Source organism: Halichoerus grypus, chromosome 3 (genome assembly GCF_964656455.1).
Source record: "Halichoerus grypus chromosome 3, mHalGry1.hap1.1, whole genome shotgun sequence".
Classification (NCBI taxonomy): Eukaryota; Metazoa; Chordata; class Mammalia; order Carnivora; family Phocidae; genus Halichoerus; species Halichoerus grypus.
This window is the reverse complement of record NC_135714.1, coordinates 66,004,988-66,028,960: the sequence shown is the minus strand read 5'-3', so window position 1 is coordinate 66,028,960 and position 23,973 is coordinate 66,004,988. Positions and strand designations below refer to the sequence as shown.

Sequence of the window (23,973 nt, the reverse complement as noted above, 5' to 3'; positions counted from 1 at the left end):
TGTTTATAAGCCACCCAGGTCTCTGGGATTTTGTGAGAGTGGCCCAGACTATAACAACACCTCTACCTCAATTCTCTTTGGGCCACATACTGAGCACCCTCCTTTTTCTTTAATTCCTTCCTTCCTTTTCTTTTTTCTTTTTTTTTAAGTAGGCTCCAGCGTGGAGCCCAATGTGGGGCTCAATCTCACAACCTTGGGTGAGATCATGGGTGAGCCGAAACCAAGAGTCAGAAGCTTAGTTGACTGAGCCACCCAGGCACCCCTAATTCCTTTCTAATCTAGGCTCTGGTGCATAATTTTCTCTCATTTCTTCCTTACTTTTCCTATTATTCCTTTGTTGGCATTAAGAGACACCTTTCCTATCATCTTCTCATTAGCTTTTTCGAAAATCATAAGAAGTTCATCACTTTATTGCCATTTATGGCTTTATCATTTACAAATCACTACCATTTCCAAGATTTACTTAAACTCATTTCCCTTTTACTATCCTTCTACATTTTCATAGTCCTCAGACTTCTTAATTAGTTACTAGGAGATAAAAATTATCAACATAAAGTCTTTTATATTCCTTGTCCTCTCAAATTCGTAAAACTTTTTTGTATTCAAGGCATCCCCAAAATTATTCCTCCAGGATTCATTACAGCTTTTCTTGATTAAGGAAACACGCCTCCTTCAAACATTATTTTATGTATCTCAAATGTAAGATTCTCAAAAATCGAAGAAACCCCACTCATAACAGGAATGCTTACTATCCATATGAAATAATAACCAATGAGATCATATATGTATATATAACTCAAATAATAGTCAATAATTTTCCACTGGCATTGCATTAAAACACACACACACACAAGATTAAGGCAAAAACTAAAATAAAGTTCTTATCTTCTCAGTCTCTCTTCAGTTTGTCTTTTGCTTATGGCAATAGGTGGTATGGTTCAGGAACCTACATAAAACTGAGTGGAGAAGAAAATGTTTTTATTAATCACAACATGAAACTGACATGACAACCCATTAGGATTGAACCAGGATAAATAATGCTGTTATAAAATTTACACTCTTCACATCCATTTCAGAGGAAAATATTACATTATTGGGGCTCTTCTAGAAGGGTCTTATGGAATGATTTCAGTAAACCTTTTGTTTTTAGTAAACAGCAACCTATATTCTCAAACTGCTAAAAAGTAGTTAGAAAGGCAACTATCAAATCCATAATGATACCAACTGGCAGGATTAGGACTACTCTGTTAGACAGTAAGTTTTAGCTGTTGTATCAATGCACCGTTTTCATTGGTAAGGCAACCGCTTGCGGGCGTGCCACAATGATTAGCTCAAGTTTCTTCAGTAAGAGATGCTTGCTTCATCAAGATTCGAATGAGTTTCCTCTCCCAGTTTTGCTCTTTTGGAGCAGAAACAAATGGCTCTGTCTTTTGTACGAGGGAGGCTAATATTTTGAAATTCAGCTGTCACAATCTTCTAACTCATAATTTAAAAGGGGAATGAATTATTATTGGGAATAAGTCTGTGAAATATTTCCAGTTTTTAAAATAACAAGGCTTCTGAATAACTTCTCGAACCTACCTTTCCATGTCGGTAACATGACTTGATAAACATAACACGTGTAATCTGCACTGTGGTAATTCTTCTATCAGCTACATTTTGCCCTCCGTAAGGGTTAGAGTTGTGGTTTCAAACAATTTCTACATCGAAAGCATCTTTAAATAAGTTTCCTTTTCACTGAACGGAGATTTTTTTTTTTCCACTTATGTGCCCGTGGAAGGCAATTTAAACATACACATATATACACCTGCATACCTATGTGTGTGTATATATGGCTTTTTAAGTAAGTTACTTTCACCATTAGAATAAAACTAGACTACAGGGAGAAGTCTGTGAGGCCAGGCTGGTGCTCCTTACGCCTCCTGCTCTACGCTGAGGAGGGCAGGTACAGTTCGCTGAAGGACGTGATGAGGCTGTAGTAAGTCTTCTCATCGTCTGTCAGCCCCGCGTTGCCGGGTCTCACCACCACAGCGACGTGCACATCCGCTTCCTCGGCAGCGCTGGCCTCTATGAGAATCAAAGTACATGTCAGAACCATCAACAGGTGACGTCTGAGATTTGCTTCAAAGTGATCAGGGGCACTTGTTTCAGGAAGAAACAAGTCGGGCTCCTATTTGATCATTGTTGAAACTAGAAGATGGGCATACTGGGGGGGGGGGGGGTGTCTGAGCACATTATCTTTCTTTCATGTAACTGTAATACTTCCATAATAAAAAATGTTTAAAAATACGTGACTGTACCTGGCAGACTAGAATGGGCTAGACATCCCTGTTCTGGTGTATAGTGAAGAACGTATCCTAGACGTCTGCACTTTTATTAAGTAGTTATGAATGCAGAAGCAAAGAGCCATGTTCTGGCCATGACTTTCCTCCATTCCCTCTCATCAGTCCCACAGAAAACTGAGTGTTTCCCAAAAGTCAGGCTGTCAGTAATAATACCAGTTAGGGAGAGATGGGACAAATGGAAGCCCAAGATCCAATCAGGCCAAAATTCCGGCTGTCACATCAGGAGCCCAAATATGTCCTACTCCCTGGCCAGCCTGCCCATCTTTTTTGCCTGGCAAATTTCTACTCTTCAAAATTCAGCTCAAATATCTTACTTTCCAGAATGACTGCCATGTGTATTAGAGCATCCCATGTGCTCCTTTAGCGCTTTGTGTTTAGCTCTATCACCACTCTATGAACGGACACGTTATTACCTGTTGTCTCTCTTCTCATTAGACTGTGAGCACCTTAAGATCAGTGACTGCATGGTGGGTAAAAGAAAAATAGGACTAGTACAATAAAACTAGGTAAGCCAGGTAGAGCAGGGGATATCTCTACTATGCTTTGGGTTACATTCCTCTCTCCACTCTGCGTCCATGTGAAAGATAACCGCTAATGCCTTATATTAATTTAGCACATACGATGTACCAGGTACTTTTCTAGGAACAGACATATATGAACAAAACAAAGCTCCTGCCTTTGTGGAGCTCCCATTCTCATCTAAATCTTCACAACAAGGTACTACTGAGGTAGTTAGTATTACTATCCCCATTTTAGAGACATGGAAAGTGAGAGCTAGTGAGCAGTAGAGCTAAAGTTTGGGAAAGTGTGAGCCCGACTCTCTGGTCTGTGCTCTAGAACAAGGGCGAGCAAATGATGACCTGACACGTGCTTTTGTAAATAAAGTTTTATGAGAACACAGTCATGCCCATTCATCTGTGTATTGTCTATGGCTGCTTTCCCACTACCAGGACAGAGTTTAAGAGTTGTGACAGAGACTGTAGGCCTGCAGAGCCTAAAATACACTACCTGGCCCTCTGCAGAACGAGCTTGCCAACCCTGCTCTAGAGCAATACTATTCCAAATGTGACCTGTGGACCTATAGCAGGGGAAGCACCTGCAAGCTTATTAGAAATGCAGAATCTCTGGGGCGCCTGGGTGGCTCAGTCGGTTAAGCATCCGACTCTTGATTTCGGCTCAGGTCATGATCTCAGGGTCATAGGATCAAGCCCTGCATCAGGCTCCGCACTCAGCGGGGAGTCAGCTGGAGATTCTCTTTCTCCCTCTGCCCCTCCCCCCACTCGCTCTCTCTCTAAATAAATAAAATCTTTTTAAAATATAAAAAAAAGAAAAGAAAAGAAAAGAAATGCAGAATCTCAACTCCCGAACATGGAACTACTGAATTAGGATCTGCAATTTAACACATGACTTCTCAGCAGAGAAGGTAAGTTTTGATCAGAAGTTTCGAGGAAAAAAAAACTGCCAAGAGAGGAGGCATTCTGGGCAGACATAAAATACACGTATAAATATCGGAAGAATGGAGCGAGAGAGTGTGGGAGACAGGACATGGGTCAGGTGGGGCATATTTGAACAGACGGAGCAAAACTGGCAAAGAATCTGAACCATGTTCCATGGAGTTTATATCTGGTGTAATAAGAAACCTCAGTGGTTTCCTAACCTTTGGAGTTAAACAGTCACACCATCCGAACGGGTTAAAGGGCAGTAGCGCTGAAAGAGATGAGAAGTTCCCAGAGAGAGTAAGTGGGGCAGAGCTCTCTCTTCCATCGACCCACCTCAAGTATCTAGCTTCTCTTCCTGTGAAAGGGCTCTCAGCTTCCCAGAGCAAACAAAGTGCTAAACCATCCCCTCTTCATGTGGAAATCCCTTCCTCCAGGTAAACTCTGCAGGGGTCATTCTACTCATCCCTAGTCCTCAGCCTGACTGCCTCAAGCACAGCTCTCCTCTTGACTAGCAACCCACGATCCCAACTGAGTTTAGCCATCATGATGCACGTGGGACCTGATACTAGCTAGTGGCTGTTGCACATTCACCCTCTTACCCAGACCACCACCAGGCAAGTGTTGTCCCTAAGCATCTATTTGCCTTGCTGGCATAAAACTGACTTAAAACCCTGGACCGCCCTCCTTTCCTCCAAGAGGAAAAGTCTTTTGGGTCTCTCTTTCATACTTGGATGCTATCTGGGATATCAATTTAGTCTTCCATTCTGCCTTGGCAATGGAGTCTGGGCATGTGGTACCAAAAACACAGGATCAGAAATAATAGAAAAGAACAAGGCAAGCAGCCAGCTGCCTGGCCCCATCCCAGCTACACATGAGCCCAGTTCTGGCCCCACTGCCTAAATGGGTGTGGAACTGGCAAATGATGAGGGACAAGAACAAAACCTCCGTGCAGAGACCTTGGAGAAAGCCAATTTTGTTTTGAGGCCAATTTGGGGATTATCTCTATTCGCTAAAGTTAAGAATAGTTTCTGGGACTGCAGCCCAAGGAAATGGCTTAAAAGAGAAAGACATAAAATTACAGATGTACTATGATAACAACTAGAAAAGAAAATGTGGCTAAAGACAAGAATATGAAGAACCTGTAGGTGATTTTACTAGAGCAAGGATAATTATTAATGGTAGCCAGGAAGTGAGGAATGGGGTGAAGATCTGGGGATCACAACACATTCAATCCCAGAATACTCGGGACAGGTTGACTACATGGGGAGCTCCAGCCACAAAGCAGTTCTCTAATTCTAAGCCTGCAGAAACTTACCATCCAAAGTGCTAGGAAATTAAACAGAGGGCAAACCATGGATCTGCCTCTCCAACAGCCCCTTTCATATGAATGATGACAGAAAAGCAATTCACAGATTAAAGCAGCTAACCTCAGGAGAGCAAGGCCTATCTCCTTTCCATAAGGAACAAAACAAAGTAAAAGGTCTTCAAATTATCCTTCCACACAGGGACTGCTGTGTTTCACACCCTGAACCTATGGAGACAGTAAAGCAACCTCCTCACCCCACTACTCTAAGCCCCCAAAAGCCATTCACAAGGGAGGGTATATCATAGCTTTGAATTGGCTAAAGTTTCTACAGAGAAATAAGATAGGCAAATATTTATAGTCCAGGGTAGAGGCCAGGTGAAATGACTTTGTCAAGGCTGATGCTCACTGATGGTACATTTATGTGGCCTGGCTACCTAGTTACACAGGGAACCCTGAAGCAGTGTGTCCATGCCGTCTGTCTGTCTGTTCCTCTCCTTCAGTGCGGTCCGAAAGTAAATGTAAAGTTCTCCAGGATGCAGAAAACCGAGACAACAGTTTTGTAGAAACCCTTGGACTCTGAAGCTGACCCAAGCCAGGACATGTAAGACATGCAATCTGCTGAGTTTTCAAAACTCAAGATAACAAATGGCTGTGATCTGGTACCATGTACCTGGATCAAAGCTTTCAGTCTACATTCACCAAAGCCTGAAATTTAACAATTACTGAATGTCTACTGTATGTCAGGTAAAATTAAGTCTTTCTTTCTCTAGAAAACATGGTAACTTTTTGAAGGCATTACATGATCTATGCTGCTTAAGATTTTTTTTTTTTAAACCACTTATCAAATCAGTACTTGCTTATATACCCCTAACTCTTGCCTAACACAATAGACCAAAAGCTCAAAGGTCAGCAGCAGAGAAAGAATACAGTTCATACACACTACCTCTGGTAAGATATCTTTGTCAGCAGCTTGGATTTGTCTGTGGGCCCTATCTCTAAAAGTCCCAGGGGGTAGGGGTGACTGTAGTTCCATGACAAGATAGGAAAGACCAGAGAGAGGGAGACGGCCTACAGACTCCAAGGGGCCCAGGAGTCACAAGGAGCCAACCAGGCAAGAGAGCACCCAGCCCTTGGCCTCTTTCCCTAAATGCCCTTCCCCATCCTACAGAATGTCAGGGTGGCTGCACGGTACACAAAGTCCTGCCCTGGGGTAGATGGGAGGTGAAACTTACAATCCAAGGTGAGGAGAAGGAACACAAATATAAAGAACTGCCCTCAAATACAGGTGCAATTATAAACACACCAAAAGTAGGCACCCTGGGAGATGCACAAACTCTAAGGACAGTGAGCGCGCAATCCAAAGCTGGAGCCAGGTGGGGGAGTGTGGGAAAGCCTTACCCAGCAGAGGCTTCCAGAGGAGAACCAGGGCCCAACCTTCGGCCGGCACCCACTACCGCTTCACCTGCTGCTGCTTGTTTCCTTATTCACTACAGCTTCCTGCTGTAATTCTCTAGAGGGTCTCCATTCTCACACAGGAGCTGGAGTGTGAGTTTTACATTTGGTCAAAAGTACTCTTGAACTCACTTAAATTACCAATACAGTACAGTATATACTGTTGCCTGCATTCACTCCTTAAAGTAATAACATACCATATATAATAAAGAGGGCCATGGTGGGTAAAAAAAGATGCCTGTCTTTAAACAGGTGAATCATGAGCAACCAGGTCAGAGGTCCAGAGCATGAGGGGGCCTGAGATCACCTGAGGGAAGGTAGAGAGGAGGCTCCTACTCACTGTGGGGCAGTGCTCATCAACTGGAACAAAGAGGCAAAAGTGAGTTCTCCTTCCCTATAGCTTTTTGTTTCTTTTTTTGTTTTTAGCTCATGTCACTGCTGTTAAATTCACATGATCAGGTCCATTATGTGTATAACATACACTTTATGTCCCTAACTAACCATGTACCTACCCTCATACCCTTGCCTGCATGCTCCTTCCCACAATGACACCCCTTAAATTGTCCTTTGTTATTTACCATTTCGTGTGTGTGTGTGTGTGTGTGTGTGTGTGTGTGTGTACGTACAGAAGGATGGGTGGGGAACCATGGATAAAAGTTACAGTGAGAAGATCTAGTCTTTCCAGTGCCACTTGCCCACACACAACCCCCAAGGATGGGGAAATGGAGAGAAACATGGATCAGTTGGTTCATGGCTTCTTTTTATAAACCTGTTTCATTTTTCAAGGGTCCACACAAATTTTCTTTACAGAGGCCATGTGTTTATAAGGCCAGGCTCAGCACCTGCCCTGGAGTTTACAATGTAAGGAGTCACATTACTCACCTAGTGTAACGTCTGTTAGAAACAAGATGTTGTTGGTTGAGCACCCAATGCTGCTTGCAATCTTTCGGTAACTCTCACTCTCCACTTTGTGTCCAATCTTGGTATCAAAGTGCCCATCAACAAGCTGCACACAGGGAAAGAAAAGACTAATGTTATAAATACACTTGCAACCCGACCCTTTGTCTCTCCTCCATTTGCTCTGAAATACGTTAACAATCATAGTGATTTCGTCCCCTCATTAAATAATCCCTGAAAGTCTACTTAATAGAGAACTTTATGCAGGCTACAGAAAATAAAGTAGATTTTATAGAAATAAACATTTGGAAGAAAACTACCAATTCAATGTATATAAAATCATGTTACAATTTACTTGGTTTTCTTTGATTAGCATTAATTTTATATCCAAAATTTTTTAAAATATACATGCCCATGTTCCTTTGAAGAACTATTTGATAGATACTTGGGAAAGTACTTGAATGAAATAATATCAAAACTGTTAAAAAAAATATATACATGCCCGACTTTCTATCCTTAAAGCACTACTTGCACTCAAATTACTTATTGAACTGGGTTTCACTCCTGATGACAGGTCCTGAACATTGTCCTTTTGATCCCAGAATGAACAGATTTCTCTAACCTGCCTCATTATTAAGCTGCTACTTAACTTTCTCTGCTGTTGACCTTTGAGCTTTTGGTCTATTGTGTTAGGCAAGAGTTAGAGGTATATAAGCAAGTACATTTTTATCCTTGAATTCAGTAAGTAACTATTGTGTATTATCTACTATCACCTTACTGTCTGTTCCATCAGAGAGAATAAAAGAGTAGCTTACATCTGTATTCAGAGGAGATACACATATTAAAGGGTTTTATTCCTGATTTAATATTTGATTTAAACTAAGATAAAACACAGGGAAGTACTAAAATGAGAATACAACATCTCCAAAGCCAAAGTGTTCTCTGTGCACAGTAGAGGCTCAATAAATATTTATTTAAAAGATAGTTGGCTGAGTGACCTACTGCATATCACTAAGTTCAGCCTGTATTCGGCTAGTTGGCATTTCTTTTCAAAGTCCTAAATGCGGGGCACCTGGGTGGCTCAGTCGTTAAGCGCTTGCCTTCGGCTCAGGTCATGGTCCCAGGGTCCTGGGATCGAGCCCCGCATTGGGCTCCCTGCTCGGCAGGAAGCCTGCTTCTCCCTCTCCCACTCCCCCTGCTTGTGTCGTCTCTCTGTCAAATAAATAAATAAAATCTTAAAAAAATAAATAAAGTCCTAAATGCCTTCCCTTTTCCCAGTGCCCACCCTGTCCCCAGAGGGTGCAGGGATGGTGGGACAGAGGAGCCAGAAGGAATTTTCTCTTCTACAAGAAAGGTAACAGGTGGCCTTAACATATCACCGTTTAATAACACACCCAGTTCTCTTACAGAAGAATGAGGTTTCTGCTAAAATAAAATCTGTTCTCTCTCCAAAGTGCCAGAAACAAATGAATCTACCTTGCACTCTGTTTCGCTAAACAAGTGTACGTGTACATGTGTCTGGATGGGGCACGGGCCACTATTGTACTGCTGCTCACCAGCTACTTGAAACAACCAAAAGAAGTGGGCCATTAGTTTCGTCTGAGTGGACATGAGCATGACAGCATGAGCATGTATATATATGTATATATATACATATATATATTCCTGACCCCCCCATCCCAGACCTGCCAATGCAGCTGTGCTAGGAAGCACGGCCCAGGGAACTACACTTTGAACAAACTCCCCTGGTGATCGTTACTCACAACAGCTTAAGAACCTCCGATGCCAAGACTGGTACGACAAACATTTCACCCTTCCCTCGAATGCATTCCCCAGTTTATCCACTTCTCTTTACCACCTGCTTAGCATATATACATGTGGTGATCTGAATGTTGACTTAGCTTATAACTGTAGGATATTCGTTTAAGATTCATTCTTTCATGCTTTCATAGCATCAGAAAAAGAGAGTAATCGGGTAACCTACCTCAAGAATATCTCCCTCTGTAGAATGCCCAAATAATAGCTTCTGGGCCTCTACACTCCCTGAAGAATAGATATACACCTTCATTCCAGCCTCTCTCCATTTCCGGACTGCTGGAACTACATCTTCGAAGAACCTAGAGGAAAGACCATCAAGTTCAAATGCAGGAACATGGTATCTAGCCTGATGAAAACCAGTCAAAATAGCTGTAACAAGTTTCTTTTATTTGAGCCCAAAGGGTCACCATGAGAAACACCTCCAAGAGACTGCAAACTCCTGCTGACCTAACAAGCTTGTCACTGGGACTCCAGAACCACAGCAGATTAGAAGCAGCAACGTAGGTGGAGAGAGCAGTTTTGGACAGGCAGCCACACTACCGACAGTAAAACGTGATTACAAATAAGGGATGAAATAAAGTGCTTTTTTAAATTCCCAAGGAACTCAAAAAAAGTAACAATTATGTAATCTTCGATGTAATTATGACAAGAAGAGGTTACATGATGTCCAGTGTGCCTTCAGAAAGCATGGAAATGCCTTTAAAAAGATTTGCTCCCAAACAATTACAAGAAAAACATTTGAGGGTTCAAAGCTACTCATACGTGACTAGCTAGAAAATGGAACTCCATTTCTTGAGAACTAAGAAAACCTAAAGTTTTAAAATATAGAAAAAAATTACCTAATAAAACAGTTAAGAGACTCGTACCATCTCACATCAGCTAATTGGCAAAGTGTCTAGCTTTTCTGATTCCTGACATCAAGTCCTACTTCCCAGTTCTACACCGTCTTCCATATTTGGTGGTGGAATTATCGCAGAAATAGGTGAAAAGAGAAGCACAAGGAACTTGGAATGTGGAACCAGTCATCTTTAAAAGATTAACTGGAAAATATCAGGGAAGTCTCCTACTGGATAAAACAGCTTAATGGATTACGCTAATTGAAGGAAAGAGATCAACTAATTTGAAACCAGCACACATAATTGTGGGTTACTTTGTGCGTTATTTGCAATCACAGAGACAGGATTTTTCCACGTTGAATCTGCAGATTGTTATCGTTCCAATTCAGGGCTTAGAAGTCTAAGGTAACTTATTTCAAGTCCCTGGTTTTATAATTACGGAAACCAGTCCAAGAAAAGGAAGGACTAACTATAACTAGTTCGAGCGTCCTCTCTTGGCTCCACTCTTTAGTGTTTTATATAGTGAACTAGCGGATATTCCCAGATGATTGGCCTATCCTGATATTCTAATGCATCCTTTAAAAAGTGGAAGCCCCCTGGGGTGCCTGGGTCGCTCAGTCAGTTAAGCATCTGACTTCAGCTCAGGTGATGATCTTAGGGTCCTGGGATTGAGCCCAGGAGTCAGGCTCCTCGCTCAGCGGGGAGTCGGTTTCTCCTCCCCCTTTGCCCTGCACGCGCTCTCTCTCTCTAAGAAATAAATAAAATCTTAAAAAAAAATATGAAAAAGTGGAAGCCCCTTGTAAAGTACATAAATAAAGGAATGGCATTTCATTCGACAGAAGAACAAAAGAAATACAGCAACTAGAAGTAGTATTGGATCTTAGGGTGTACGTCAGGCAATGACTCAAAATCCTTAGTGGCAGGGTCTTATTAAGAATTTCTTAGCAGGGCGCCTGGCTGGCTCAGTCAGTAGAGCATGCGACGCTTGATCTCAGGGTTGTAAATCTGAGCCCCACATTGGGTGTAGATTACTTAAAAATAGAATCTTAAAAAAAAAAAAAATTCCTCAGCAATGCAAGACTCATGAGTCTTCCTTCGGCAGGAAGGCTCTCAGGAACACCACAGCCCAGACTCAGATGGTCTGTGGAAGTTGTTGTATCAGCACAGGACAGAGCGGTACTGCTGACACTCTGAGTAACCCCAAAATGATATGTAACTAATCTCAAAGCATTCTTCCTTCTCTAGCAGGGCAGAAAGCAGGTACCCTAACAGCTCTGAGAAGCAGCCCAACAGGACTGTCTGCTAAAGATCAAAGATAACTGAGCTCAAAGAAGTCACCATTTTCTGGGAAGCTGTTTTAAACTGGGATAAAAGTCCTCAACCATCCCACAAAGCCAGGCATGCTGCTCTGGGGAACTTAGCTGGGTGGAATGCTTTATCCCGGCTTTGAAAAAACAAAACAAACACTTGCTTGTTAAGATAAAAAGAATGTGGGGCACCTGAGTGGCTCAGTTGGTTAAGTGTCTGCCTTCGGCTCAGGTCATGATTCTGGAGTCCTGGGATTGAGCCCCACATCGGGCTCCCTGCTCAGCGGGGAGGCTGCTTCTCCCTCTCCCTCTGCCTACCCCTCGTTCTCTCTCACGCTCTCTCTCAAATAGATAAATAAATTCTTTAAAAATATAAAATAAAAGAATGTTGATTTTATCTATTTGACTAATCACACAACTAACACTAATCACACAGAGAGAGGACCAGTGGCAAATGTACTGGGTTTCAGGGCTGGTGAAATGTTTGAGCTCCTTGAGCAGCTACATACTCGGCTTTCATGCGCCCAGCTGCGAATGCCGCCCTCCACATGTGGCCCTGCAGCTGTTTCAGCGCCGTGGTCTTCCGGTCCAGAGACATCTGCCAGCACACGTTATCCACCACGGCCTGGATCATCTGCTGCAGGTCATCTCCTCCATTCCCAGATGAGGCAGGGATGGGAACAGCCCCATCCAGGTGGGCATCCTCTTCAGCCTTTAAGTCATAAACAACATGAAGTTTGTTTCTTATTTTAATTTTTAAAAAGATCACTTAAAATGAGACACGAAAACCCAGCGGACCAACTTTCTCCAACTATCATTGGCACCCAGCACTGTTACAAATTCAAGTATCTTACACTCTGGGGCTGATATGAATGATTCCTAAAGGAAAGTGGATTATAATTAATAAATTCGCATCACCTTTCCTATATTGCTAAAGCTGGAATTTAAATGGAGAGACACGGTGTACATGAGGAGAGAGACAGCATATAATGATAAAATGATATAGTGGGACCCAGTGTGTCGATTCACTTACAGGGATCAACAAACCAGGACTTCAGTTAAATCTGATCATTTTCTCGGCACTATAATGAACCGAGGAAGAAACAAAGAAAATGTCAAAAAAATCTGTTTATGCCTGGAATTCAACAAAAACAAGCTAGCAAAGCAATGCCTGGGGTTGGTTCTTTTTCAGTATCTTGCAGTTTTCCTCATCTTGCCCCAAAAACCTAACAGCTACTTAAAACAATGACTCTGTGATGAAGCATATGTCCAATTTCTAAAGACCTATGATATACATACTATAGAGGGGGAATATATAATTTCAACAAGAGTTGAGACAACAGAAAGCTAAGGGAGGGGAGTGTTTCAGACTAACCCGGAGTTATCTAGAACATTTAACAAACCCAAATACCCCATGGCCCAAAGGCTATATTTCCGATCCCAACTCCCAACCATTAAAACATTTCTAGAGCATTCCACATCGTCTGATGTAGAAAACAAACTAGAAAATAACTGTCAGAGTTCGCCCTGCACAGTGTGAAAGATCTTTGCCACTGAAGCAATTTGAAGAAGAGAACGAATAGGAGTTCTACAGCACAGAATGCGGAAGGAAAAACGGACTGTAAACCGGGCAGAGAACAGAGTAGAATAGCACAGGAGACAAAGATGGGCCTAGTGTGAGCGGGGTGCGAGGTCTACGGGGCTGTGTGGAGGTGAGGCCCCAGGAGCACTGTGCAGGGGGCAGAAGAGACTAGAGAATCACTGGGAGACATTAATGAAAAATGTGGTAAGATGGCACCAAAATCTCTTGCACACTACCCAGAAAAAGCTTAGTTTTAAAAATACATGACGGGGCACCTGTGTGGCTCAGTCGTTAAGCGTCTGCCTTCAGCTCAGGTCATGACCCCAGTGTACTGGGATAGAGCGGGAATCGGGCTCCCTGCTCAGAGGGGAAGCTCAGTCTGCTTCTCCCTCCCCCACTCCCTCCCCCTGTGTGTGTTACCTCTCTCGCTGTCTCTCTCAATGTGAAATAAATAAATAAAATCTTAAAAAAATAATATAATAAACTTAAAAAAATAATTTAAAAAAATACATGACATTTTTATGCGATCGAAACAGCTCCAGTGAGAGGCAACTGTAGAGACAATAAACTGCCATGATCTGGCCATTTAATTATGTTCTGTGAATTCCTAAGCAAGTCACTGCAAAGTCCAAGCACCGTGAATCCAGAGCGCTTATTTTGCAGTACGTTCAGAGCACATCTGTCTCCGGGCATCCTCAATTCTCAGACACTTGGGAATGTGGCAGCAATGGAAGAGCAATGTCCCAACCTGTTTCCTCAAAAGATTGACATCCTGCTGGCACTCCTCTTCTTCCCAATGTGTCTGAAGATACTCTTTAACATTTTCTCTGATGTAAGGAAATAAAATGTCCTGGATAAACAAGTTAAAAAACAAACAAACAAACAAGAATTAGCTTGTCATTTGCATGAGATCAAGTTCTTCAACAATCTCACCTCTGCTAACTGTAGCAAGTAAGCCACTGAAACCTACATGGAAAATATGAAAATTTCTGTTGTGGCTATAGAAACAAAGACCAAGAAACAAATGAACTAGGTCAAGAGTCAGCCAACTATGGCCCACGGGCCAAAGCCAGACTGACATCTCCTGTTTTTGTAAATGAAGATTTTTTGTTTTTGTTTTTTAAGTAAGCTCTACACCCAATGTGGGGCTTGAACTCACAACCCAGAGATCAAGAGTCACACGCTCTACCAACTGAGCCAGCCAGGTACTCCCTGTAAATGAAGTTTTACTGGAAATGGCCACACTCATTTGATTATAGCGTCAGAGGCTACTTCTGGGCCACAGAGGTAGAGTATTTGTAACCAAGATCATATGGTCTGCAAAGTCTAAACATTTATTGTTCAGCTCTTTACAGAGAGTCCGCTGACTCCTAAACTAGATTGCTAGACCACAGGTCTGTGAGGGCAGGGATCAAGTTTATCTTGCTCACGGCTGTATCCCTGATACACACACAGTACTTGGGACTTGCACACAACTCAAATATCTGCTGAAAGAGTGGTGTCCATGCATGACAAACGCTTAAAAATTTTTTTTGATCACCGTGATTCTTTCTTGGTAATCAGACTCCTTATAGAACACCCTATATGAGAGTGATGGGCAAGACAATTCAAAGATAAATACCCTGTCAATAATCCATACTTTGGCAAGGTGATTTCTCTTAGGTCAAAATTTGTATTTACTTACAATTGAGCATATGTATCTTTTCAAAACAAATGAGGCACATTCAATAATTTTTTTAGCGTCTACAAGTGGGGCATGCAAAAGGGAATTGAAAAGACAAAATATATCAGAGTCCCTTTTCTCAATAAGCTTAAGAATTTAGTGGGGAGACAGGAGGATGGCAGGCAAACCAAGACTTGCAACACGGTGCAATGGGTGAGACAAGCAGAGTAGGAGCAGAATGCTGTACAAATCCAGAGAATGACGACTCTGCAACAGTCTCAGCAATTACCTGTCTAAAAAAGCCAGAAAATGAATCTATGCTAGGAGTGTAGACCCCAAATATACAACTCAGAGGAGGTCTTACATTTTAAGGAAAATTCTACAATCAAGTTGAACTCAAGAAGTCTGTTTATTTATAAACTCATTCACTCATTTATTTATTCAAATATTTACTGAACGCCCTTTATAATTTCCAGTTAGAAGATAAGTAAGTCACGGGGATATAAAGTACAGCATAGGGAATACAGTCAAGAACACTGTAATAACTTTGTATAGTTATGGATGGTAATTAAGTTTATTGTGGTGATCATTTCCTAATGTATATAAATGTCCAATAACTATGCTGGCACACCTGAAACTAATATAATACTGTGTGTCAACTATATTTCAACAAAAAAAGATAGATAAATAAATAAGTAAATAGTAGGGCTGAAGCATTTACCTCTCTTCATAACACGCTATTCAAGTTTCACCTGCCCTAGTAAAAATAAAGAAGTCATTCAATTTTGCTTGTTCTCATGTGGCATTCCAGTAAGTAATGGATCATTCAGCAGACTCAAAAGCATACAGTGTAATCAAGCAAACTGTTCAGCGTGCTTGACAGAACAGCCTTGTTCGAGCTCAATAAAAACTCATTCCTGATCTCAAAGAAGGAAAATGAAGAGCTGAGATTGACAGCTTGCTTTCTGTGCAAGATTCCTTTTACCATACTGCTATACTTCTGCTTTTCTTTAAAGACTGGGTTTTCCCATTGTGCCCTTCCTTATCCTTCCTTTCATCTACTTCTCTCTCCCCAACTCATGCACTGTGGTAGACTGCAAGCTGGCCTCCCCACTCAAGAATGCTCTTGGAGAAGACAGAGTAAACCTGAAGGTTTTGTGCACACACATCCAGTCCTCTCCTAGACATGTACCATAGATAAACTCTAATAGATGTGCACAAAGAGGAAAGTAAAAAAATGTTTATTGCAATACTGCAATACTACTAAAATACTACATTTTACAACAAAATCAATGGAAGCAACCTAAATCTTCATCAGCTAGAAAATAAGTTCGGGTATATTCATTCATACTCTAAAACAATATATAGCAGTTAGGGGCACTTGGGTGGCTCAGTCTTTAAGCGTCTGCCTTCGGCTCAGGTCATGGTCCCAGGGTCCTGGGATGAAGCCCCACATCGCATCGGGCTCCCTGCTCAGCAGGAAGCCTGCTTCTCCCTCTCCCACTCCCCCTGCTTGTGTTCCTGCTCTCGCTATCTCTGTCAAATAAATAAAATCTTAAAAAAAAAAAAAAAATATATATATATAGCAGTTAAAAATCAGTGCACTTAAATTATAAACATGAATATAAACTCTAACATATAAATAAAACTCTAACACAAAATGAGAGGTACTCAAGAGTCTCAGTTATATCTGTAATGTTTTATTTCTTTAAGATCTGAAACAAAATAGTATAAAATCTAATAAGCTTTGTGGGAGGTGCATGGCAATTATATTAATCCTTATTCTTCCTTATTTAAAATGTTTCACAATTAAAAAACAAGTCAACTTTGATCCCTCATCCTCTACCTGCTTCTTTCTCACTTGGCCATCCTTCTCTAATGTCCTGTCTCCATTATTCCCCAATTCTCAAACTGGAAACATTCCTGGGGGAAAACTGTTGGTTAGATTCAGGGCCTCCCAATAACTGAATAGCCGAAGTACTCAAAAGGTATAAAAACGGATGCAGTGCTATACTACTTTGTGCTTCACAAAGCCCAATTTCCTAATCCAGCTTTACTGGTCCCAAGAACAATTTGTGAAGGGCCTGTGATTCCCGGGAGCCCAAGTGCTTAACTTCTGTGGGAGAAGAAATGACTCTGGGCAGTATGCCAGGCTGGGGTCCTACCTCTGCCTTTTATTGCTATGTTCAACTTATCCTCCCTGAGCCTCAGTTTTCTCATCTGCTAAATGGGAATGATAATACCGAGCAAGGTCACTGTAGTAATTAGAGATACATAGATAGATAGATAGGTAGATAGATAGATAGATAGATAGATAGGACCTAGACCTTATCACTTACATTCTCCATCACAGAAAACATTTAAACTGGGCAAGGATCACCTTTGACCCAAATTTAGTGACAAATAATAGCAGAGAAGTTCCCAGAGGATAAATCAAAGCACAATGAACTCACATTCAACTTTTACTGAGGACGTACTGAGTGCCAGATACTTCTGATAACAGAGTTATGAACCACAGCCTCTCTCCTCAGAGGACTCACAGAAATAAAGGGTGCAAGGTTTCAAACAATTTTGAACTTTTAGGAAAAGCTTTAAAAGTTAGAGATTACTTCAGAATTCCTGATCATCTAATTTGCCCCTTTCCTCTAGATATAAAACTCCCCTGTGCACTGAGTAAACATACAAGCTAGGCCACGAAGGCAGAACTTAGTATATAACACATGGAATATCAAGACTACCTGGGGTAGACATATTAGCAGACTTCTATTTTAGTGCAGTGTTATTGCATCGTATAAAGGTACATGGGGCAAATAACTAAATTATGAAGATTTTATCCTATTCTTTCAACATACTTTTTGAGCAACCTATTTTATAAAATAAATGAAATGCCTTCAAGTTGCTTATTTTTTAAAAAGCCAGTAATTATATGAATTACATGTGTTACGATATCATATAAGAATGCTCTAAAAAAAAGAGTTGGTAAAGCTAGTGCTTATTGCCCAACACTGCCCACTGAACATTTTCAGGCTTTAAAAGTAATTCCAGAAATAAGTGTGATGACAAATGTTTTAACTTCAGTCATAATCCATTTATGGGTAATTTCAGAATACTACAGTATGAAAAAAATGCTGCAATAAACCCAGGGTTCTATAAACATGTGAAATATGTTTAGTCCACCAGGCACCTAAGAGGCTGTTGCGGTTTAGTAGTACACATAACAAAAGGCCATAGAACTAAATAAGAGTATTTGTCTCTCAGGGGACTATGATTAAGTTCCACTATAACTGCTGGAGGGGATACTATGCAAGCAGCAATTTATATTACTCCATGCAGCTCAACGGTAGCTTTCTGAAAGAGCTCCATTAAGTCTCCTTCAGGGCCACAACATTTCTGAACATCTAATTAAACAAGTTGCCTCATTAATGTTTAGAAGTCCAAATATGGATTTGCTTTATGGTCAAGTGGCTGTTTCAATAAAAAGGTCACAGAATCAATAAGAATTAAATAGTCGCTATAATGTTTACTCAAGTCTCCTTTGAGGAAAATGGATAATAAAAAGGTAATGGGTAATACTTAAAGTATAGCTATTTAAAGGAACTATTTTAAAAGCCTTCCAATGAACCACACAGTGCAACAAATGATTTAAAGTATTTGAGAACTTAAAACTTTTTCAGCCAGGGGTGCCTGGCTGGCTCAGTCGGTAGAGCATGCGACTCTTAATCTCAGGGTTGTGAGTTCAAGCCCCACACTGGGCATGGAGCCTACTTAAAATAAAAATAAGGAGCACCTGGGTGGCTCAGTCGGTTAAGCATCTGCCTCCGGCTCAGGTCATGATCCCGGGGTCCTGGGATCGAGCCCCACATCAGGCTCCCTGCTCAGCAGGGAGTCTGCTTCTCTGTCTCTGCTGCTCCCCCTGCTTATGCTCTCACTCTCACTCTCTGGCAAATAAATAAAATCTTTAAAAATAAAATAAAATTTTTTTTTTAAATAAAAATAAATCTTTTTCAGCCAGAAAATTAAACAACACAAAGGCAATACTGGTGGACTACTATTTTTCTATTAGTCTCAGAAGATAAAAAGCAAAGGAAAATTAAGTGGGTTGATGGGTCTTAGAAACAAATCACATTCTCGGGGTGCCTGGGTGGCTCAGTCAGTTAAGCGGCTGCCTTCGGCTCAGGTCATGATCCTAGGGTCCTGGGATCGAGCCCCACATTGGGCTCCCTGCTCAGCGGGGAGCCTGCTTCTCCCTCTCCCTCTGCCTGCCACTCTGCCTACTTGTGCTCTCTCTCTCTGTCAAGTAAATAAAATCTTAAAAAAAAAAAAAAAAGAAAGAAAGAAATCACATTATCTAAATAAGAAATAAAACAGGTTTCAAATATACGGCATAATTCCATTCTGGGGAATATCTAATGCACAAAACAAAATCAAGGGGAACATGGCCATTTACAAAGGTTTTTGTTTTTTTTGCTTATCTATTTTCTGCAATGACAGTGTATAATCTCTTTTTTAATTGAGATATAACTAACATATAGTAGTTTCAGATGTACAACATAGTGATTTGATAGATGCATATAATATTGTGGAATGAGGGGCGCCTGGGTGGCTCAGGCAGTTAAGCGTCTACCTTTGGCTCAGGTCATAATCTTAGGGTCCTGGGATCAAGCCCAACGTCGGGCTCCCTGCTTAGCAGGAGCCTGCATCTCCCTCTCCTCCCTATTTGTGCTCTCTCTCGCTATCTCTGTCACTATCTGTCTCTCTCTCAAATAAATAAAATCTTTAAAAAAAAATATTGTGGAATGATCACCGTAATAAGCCTAGTTAACATCCATCACCACACAAATTTTTTCTTGTAATGAGAACTTTTAAGATCTACTTTCTTAGCAACTTTCAAATATTCAATAAAAATATCATTAACTATAGTCACCATGCTGTACATTATATCCCAGAACTTACTTATTTTATAACTGGAAGTTTGTCCCTGCTTGAACACTTCCAACGATGGGAATGTACCACTTCATGGAAGTGATCCCTGCCATCCGTTAGACAGCTTCAGCAGTTGTGGAATTAAAATTGCTCCTTAAATATCCTTCCTGAAGACCATACTAGGAATTACCAAAAGTTCGGTGCTCTCACTGCTACATGGGCCACAGAGGCTCAGAGATTATAATTTTGGTGTCCCTATCTTCAATGGGGTAAGCAGGGACGTAACCATTCCCCTTTGAAAGCAGAAGCCTTTAGGAATGAACATACATTAGATTTCATCATCTACATTCAAAATGAATTAATAAATGCATTGCCAGATAGGAAAAAAGTGTCTTCTAAATCCCATTAAGGTGATTAAACTAATTAAAGAAAGATAAACAATAATCTAATTAATTGCAATGAATCATATCACACAAGGAAAGGTTATCGTTTCCTTGAAAGGAAACGGAAAAGGGGCTAGTAGCTGTGATAAGGTTTTTTTTTTTTTTTTAAAGATTTTATTTATTTATTTGAGACAGAGAGAATGAGAGAGAGCGAGCACATGAGAGGGGAGAGGGTCAGAGGGAGAAGCAGGCTCCTTGCCCAGCAGGGAGCCCGATGCGGGACTCGATCCAGGGACTCCAGGATCATGACCTGAGCCGAAGGCAGTTGCTTAACCAACTGAGCCACCCAGGTGCCCGCTGTGATAAGGTTTTAAAAAGAGGCACAGGGACAGAATACCAGTATCTCTGGAGTTTCAGAGAAGGAAACCTGATTGGCCTGAAGTCCTAGCCCCTAGCAGTGGAAGGGAAAGGGAAGGAATTGACTTTTTTTTTTTTTTTTAATTTTTTTAGAGAGCAGGGAAGGAGGGGCAGAGGGGAAAAGAATATATATATATATACATATATATATATTCTTTAAGATTTTATTTATTTATTTATTTGACAAAGAGACACAGTGAGAGAGGGAACACAAGCAGCAGGCAGAGGGAGAGGGAGAGGGAGAAGCAGGCCTCCCACCGAGCAGGGAGCCCGATGGAGGGCTCGATCCCAGGACCCTGGGATCATGACCTGAGCCAAAGGCAGATGCCCAACGACTGAGCCACCCAGGCGCCCCCGGGGAGCAAAGAATCTTAGGCAGGCTCCATGCCCAGCTTGGAGCCCGATGCGGGGCTCGACCTCATAACCCTGAAATCATGACCTGAGCTGAAATCAAGAGTCAGAGGCTTAACGGACTAAGCCACCCAGGCGCCCTGATAATTACCTTTTTGAATCCACCTGCCATCCCTGCAAGGCAATCCCTCTAAACACATGAAGAAGCTGAGGTTCTAAAAGGTTTCACTGCTGGTACAAAGTAAAGGCAGGACTCAAATCCAGGCCTATCAAATCCCAATGCCTAAGCCTACCCAGCTCTGCAGATGGATGACTTTGGGGAGCACTACTCATTGGGATCACCCAAGTCCCTGGATCCTGATAGTCTCTACAGAAATTTCTAATAAAGCTTTGGTTTCTCAAATACATTTGCACTAAGAAAATGAGAGATTTCGGTTCATCTTGTAGTTCTGTAACATTTCTAATAAATAGTAATAATAATACAAGTAGTTGTAATAATAGTGGGAGTAACTGCCAACATTTACTGAGCCCTTACTATTCCAGGCACATCTCTATCTAGTCAATCTTTAGTAACTTCATCTAATCTCAAGATTTTAAATACCATCTATTGCTGATGATCCTCAAATCCATAGCTTTAGCATGGACCTTCTCCCTCAACTACCAAGCACTCCAAATTTATGCAACGAATTGATTAATGAATGGTCTTAATGATCTCATTTCAATTCTCATAATAACCTTATGAAACAAGTGCTATTATTCCATTTTACATAAGCACATAAAGGTTAAGTACAAATTAACAGACTATGGTACCAGTTTATCAATCAGATTTTTTTTTTTTAGTTTGAAGAGCCAGATCCCAGAGCTTCATCATCCTGCTTCAGGGATCTAATGAGCTTAAATGAACCTACAATGACTTAGACCCACACAAGGCCCAGTCCAGGAGTCAGCCAGCCTCTTGGAGCATACCGGTGAACTGCCAAACACTGGCCTGACTGTGGCTCTTCTCCAAAGTCCCACCCAGGACCCACTGCCGTGATTACCATTAGTGTCCAAACTACGTGTCTTAGTCTCTCTTTACTCAGGGAAGGGTGTCAGCTCCATACTTTTTAGACTTAAGAAAAGGAACTTGTTGAAAGGCGCGTAAGGAATCACTGAAAACAAAATCAAGTTAATGAACCCCTCATGTACACACCCAGAGGACAAAGAACCCTTTTTGGTATTAAAGACTTCTGTCTTTGGAAAGAAATCCGTGTTTCTGAAATGGAGTCCCCTGGGAAGAGGGCCTCTGAGGACAGGGCTACTGCCTATCCAAACATTCTTCAGAGGGGTGATGGAGAACCAGGTACAACAGGCTCACAGGGGGTTGGCTTCTCCGGACTCCTACCTCCACCAAAACCAATTTTGAAAATTAAAAGAGTTAATAAACACGAAAATCAAAAGTATTACATAAAAATAAGCTTTTACTATAAAAAGAATGCCTTTTTTTCCTTTAGTGAAGGGGGAACATGAGGGTAAGCTGTAAGAATGGAAAATTTTAAGAATCATCAGACAAGGAAGGACTTCTCAGAGCTAAATACAGTATGTCCTTAAAAAGTTTATCTGAGCAAAAACAAAACAAAAAAAACAACAACAAAAAACAAGCTTATCTGAGCAAGACAGAGGCCTACCTACATTTATTTAAAAAGTGAGGGTTACAGGGGCGCCTGGGTGGCTCAGTTGGTTAAGCGACTGCCTTCGGCTCAGGTCATGATCCTGGAGTCCCCGGATCAAGTCCCGCATCGGGCTCCCTGCTCAGCAGGGAGCCTGCTTCTCTCTCTCCCGCTACCCCCTCTTGTGCTCTCTCTCTCTCTCACTCTCTCTAATAAATAAAATCTTTAAAAAAAAAAAAAGTGAGGGTTACATATTATAATTGGTGCCTTTTGGGGAGTAGATTGAACTACATTTCTTTTAATAATCTTAATTACTGCATGCATAGGAAAAAATCAGAAGGAATATTCACCAAATTTTTAATGGTCATCTCTGGGTGGCAGGAGCAAAAGACGACATTTACTCTCTATATTATATTCTTCTGTAATGTTTGCAATTTATAACAAGCATGAATTATTTTGAGGAAAAATCTGGGGGGAAAAAACACTTTCCTCTATCCACAAAATAACATACAAGTTTCCATAGCATGATATATTTAGCTTTTTAACTTAATTGTGAATAAAATTTCTATCGTTCATGATTTTTAAGTAAACTCTACCCCCAACATGGGGCTCAAACTCACAACCCCGAGATCAAGAGTTGCATGCTCTTCTAACTGAGCCAGCCAAGGTATCCCTCTTTCGTAGTTTTTAATGTCCATTTTTAGCTGATTTCTTCCTTTGGACCTCTAGGTTTTAGAAATGTTGGCTCAATGAAAATTCTAACGTCACTCTGGAAACACTTAAGCTAAGTTGCACACTGTTCAAATAAGATAAAGCAGCACCTTGAGGAAATCTGAAATAGCAACGATAGCAGAGGCTAGGAGAAACTTAATCCCAGCCGTGCCCATGCCCATTATGGAATGCATCATATCACCATCACCAAACATTGGCTGAATGCCTTATGTGGTTCTGAATTTCTATGTTTTAGGTTGTATTGGGTCCCAATCAATTCATATGTACAAAGTTAAGCTATATACTTGTAAGTCATTACCCTAATAACCTACCAAGCTTTCCATCTTATAAGGAAATTAAACAGTTGCTATTAAAATTTTAAAAAGGGGTGCCTGTGTGGTACAGTTGGTTAAGCATCTGCCTTCGGCTCAGGTCATGATCTTAGAGTCCTGGGATCGAGTCCCGTGTCAGGCTCCCCGCTCAGTGGGGAGCCTGCTTCTCCCTCTCCTTCTCCCTCTACCCGCCCCCCCCCCCCCGCCCATGCACAGGCACGCACATGCTCTCTCTCAAATAAATAAATAAAGCCTTAAAAAAATAAATAAATAGGGGCACCTGGGTGGCTCAGTCAGTTAAGCATCTGCCTTCGGCTCAGGTCATGATCCCAGGGTCTTGGGATCGAGTCCCATGTTAGGCTCCCTGCTCAGCGGGAGCCTGCTTCTCCCTCTCCCGCTCCCCGCTCGTGCTCTCTCTCCCAAATAAAGTCTTTAAAAAAAAAAAAAATAAATATATATATACACACACATATATTTTAAAGGCTTCAGGCTCTGTCCACAAGGAGCTCTCAGCATTGCTGGAAGGCAGGACACAAATACAACCCCAAAGGCAGTAAGTGCT

The 23,973-nt window shown here is 41.4% G+C and overlaps 1 protein-coding gene across 7 annotated transcripts in view; it reads right to left on the bottom strand.

Annotated features, from left to right (window-relative positions):
• Nucleotides 1-961: 961 nt before the first annotated feature.
• Nucleotides 962-23,973, bottom strand: part of ENOPH1 (enolase-phosphatase 1) — a 39,409-nt gene continuing 16,397 nt past the window's right edge. For 5 of the 7 annotated variants that reach the window (XM_078068834.1, XM_036067841.2, XM_036067814.2 and 2 more), the window contains 5 exons: nt 13,731-13,832; nt 11,910-12,112; nt 9,424-9,556; nt 7,425-7,548; nt 962-2,067 (listed from right to left, as the gene is read on the bottom strand). In XM_078068834.1, coding sequence (XP_077924960.1) covers nt 1,928-2,067; nt 7,425-7,548; nt 9,424-9,556; nt 11,910-12,034 — 522 coding nt within the window. In that variant the 5' untranslated portion in view covers nt 12,035-12,112; nt 13,731-13,832 and the 3' untranslated portion in view covers nt 962-1,927. The remainder of the gene's footprint in view (nt 2,068-7,424; nt 7,549-9,423; nt 9,557-11,909; nt 12,113-13,730; nt 13,833-23,973) is intronic. The other 2 variants (XM_036067828.2, XM_036067847.2) reach the window with 1 other exon arrangement.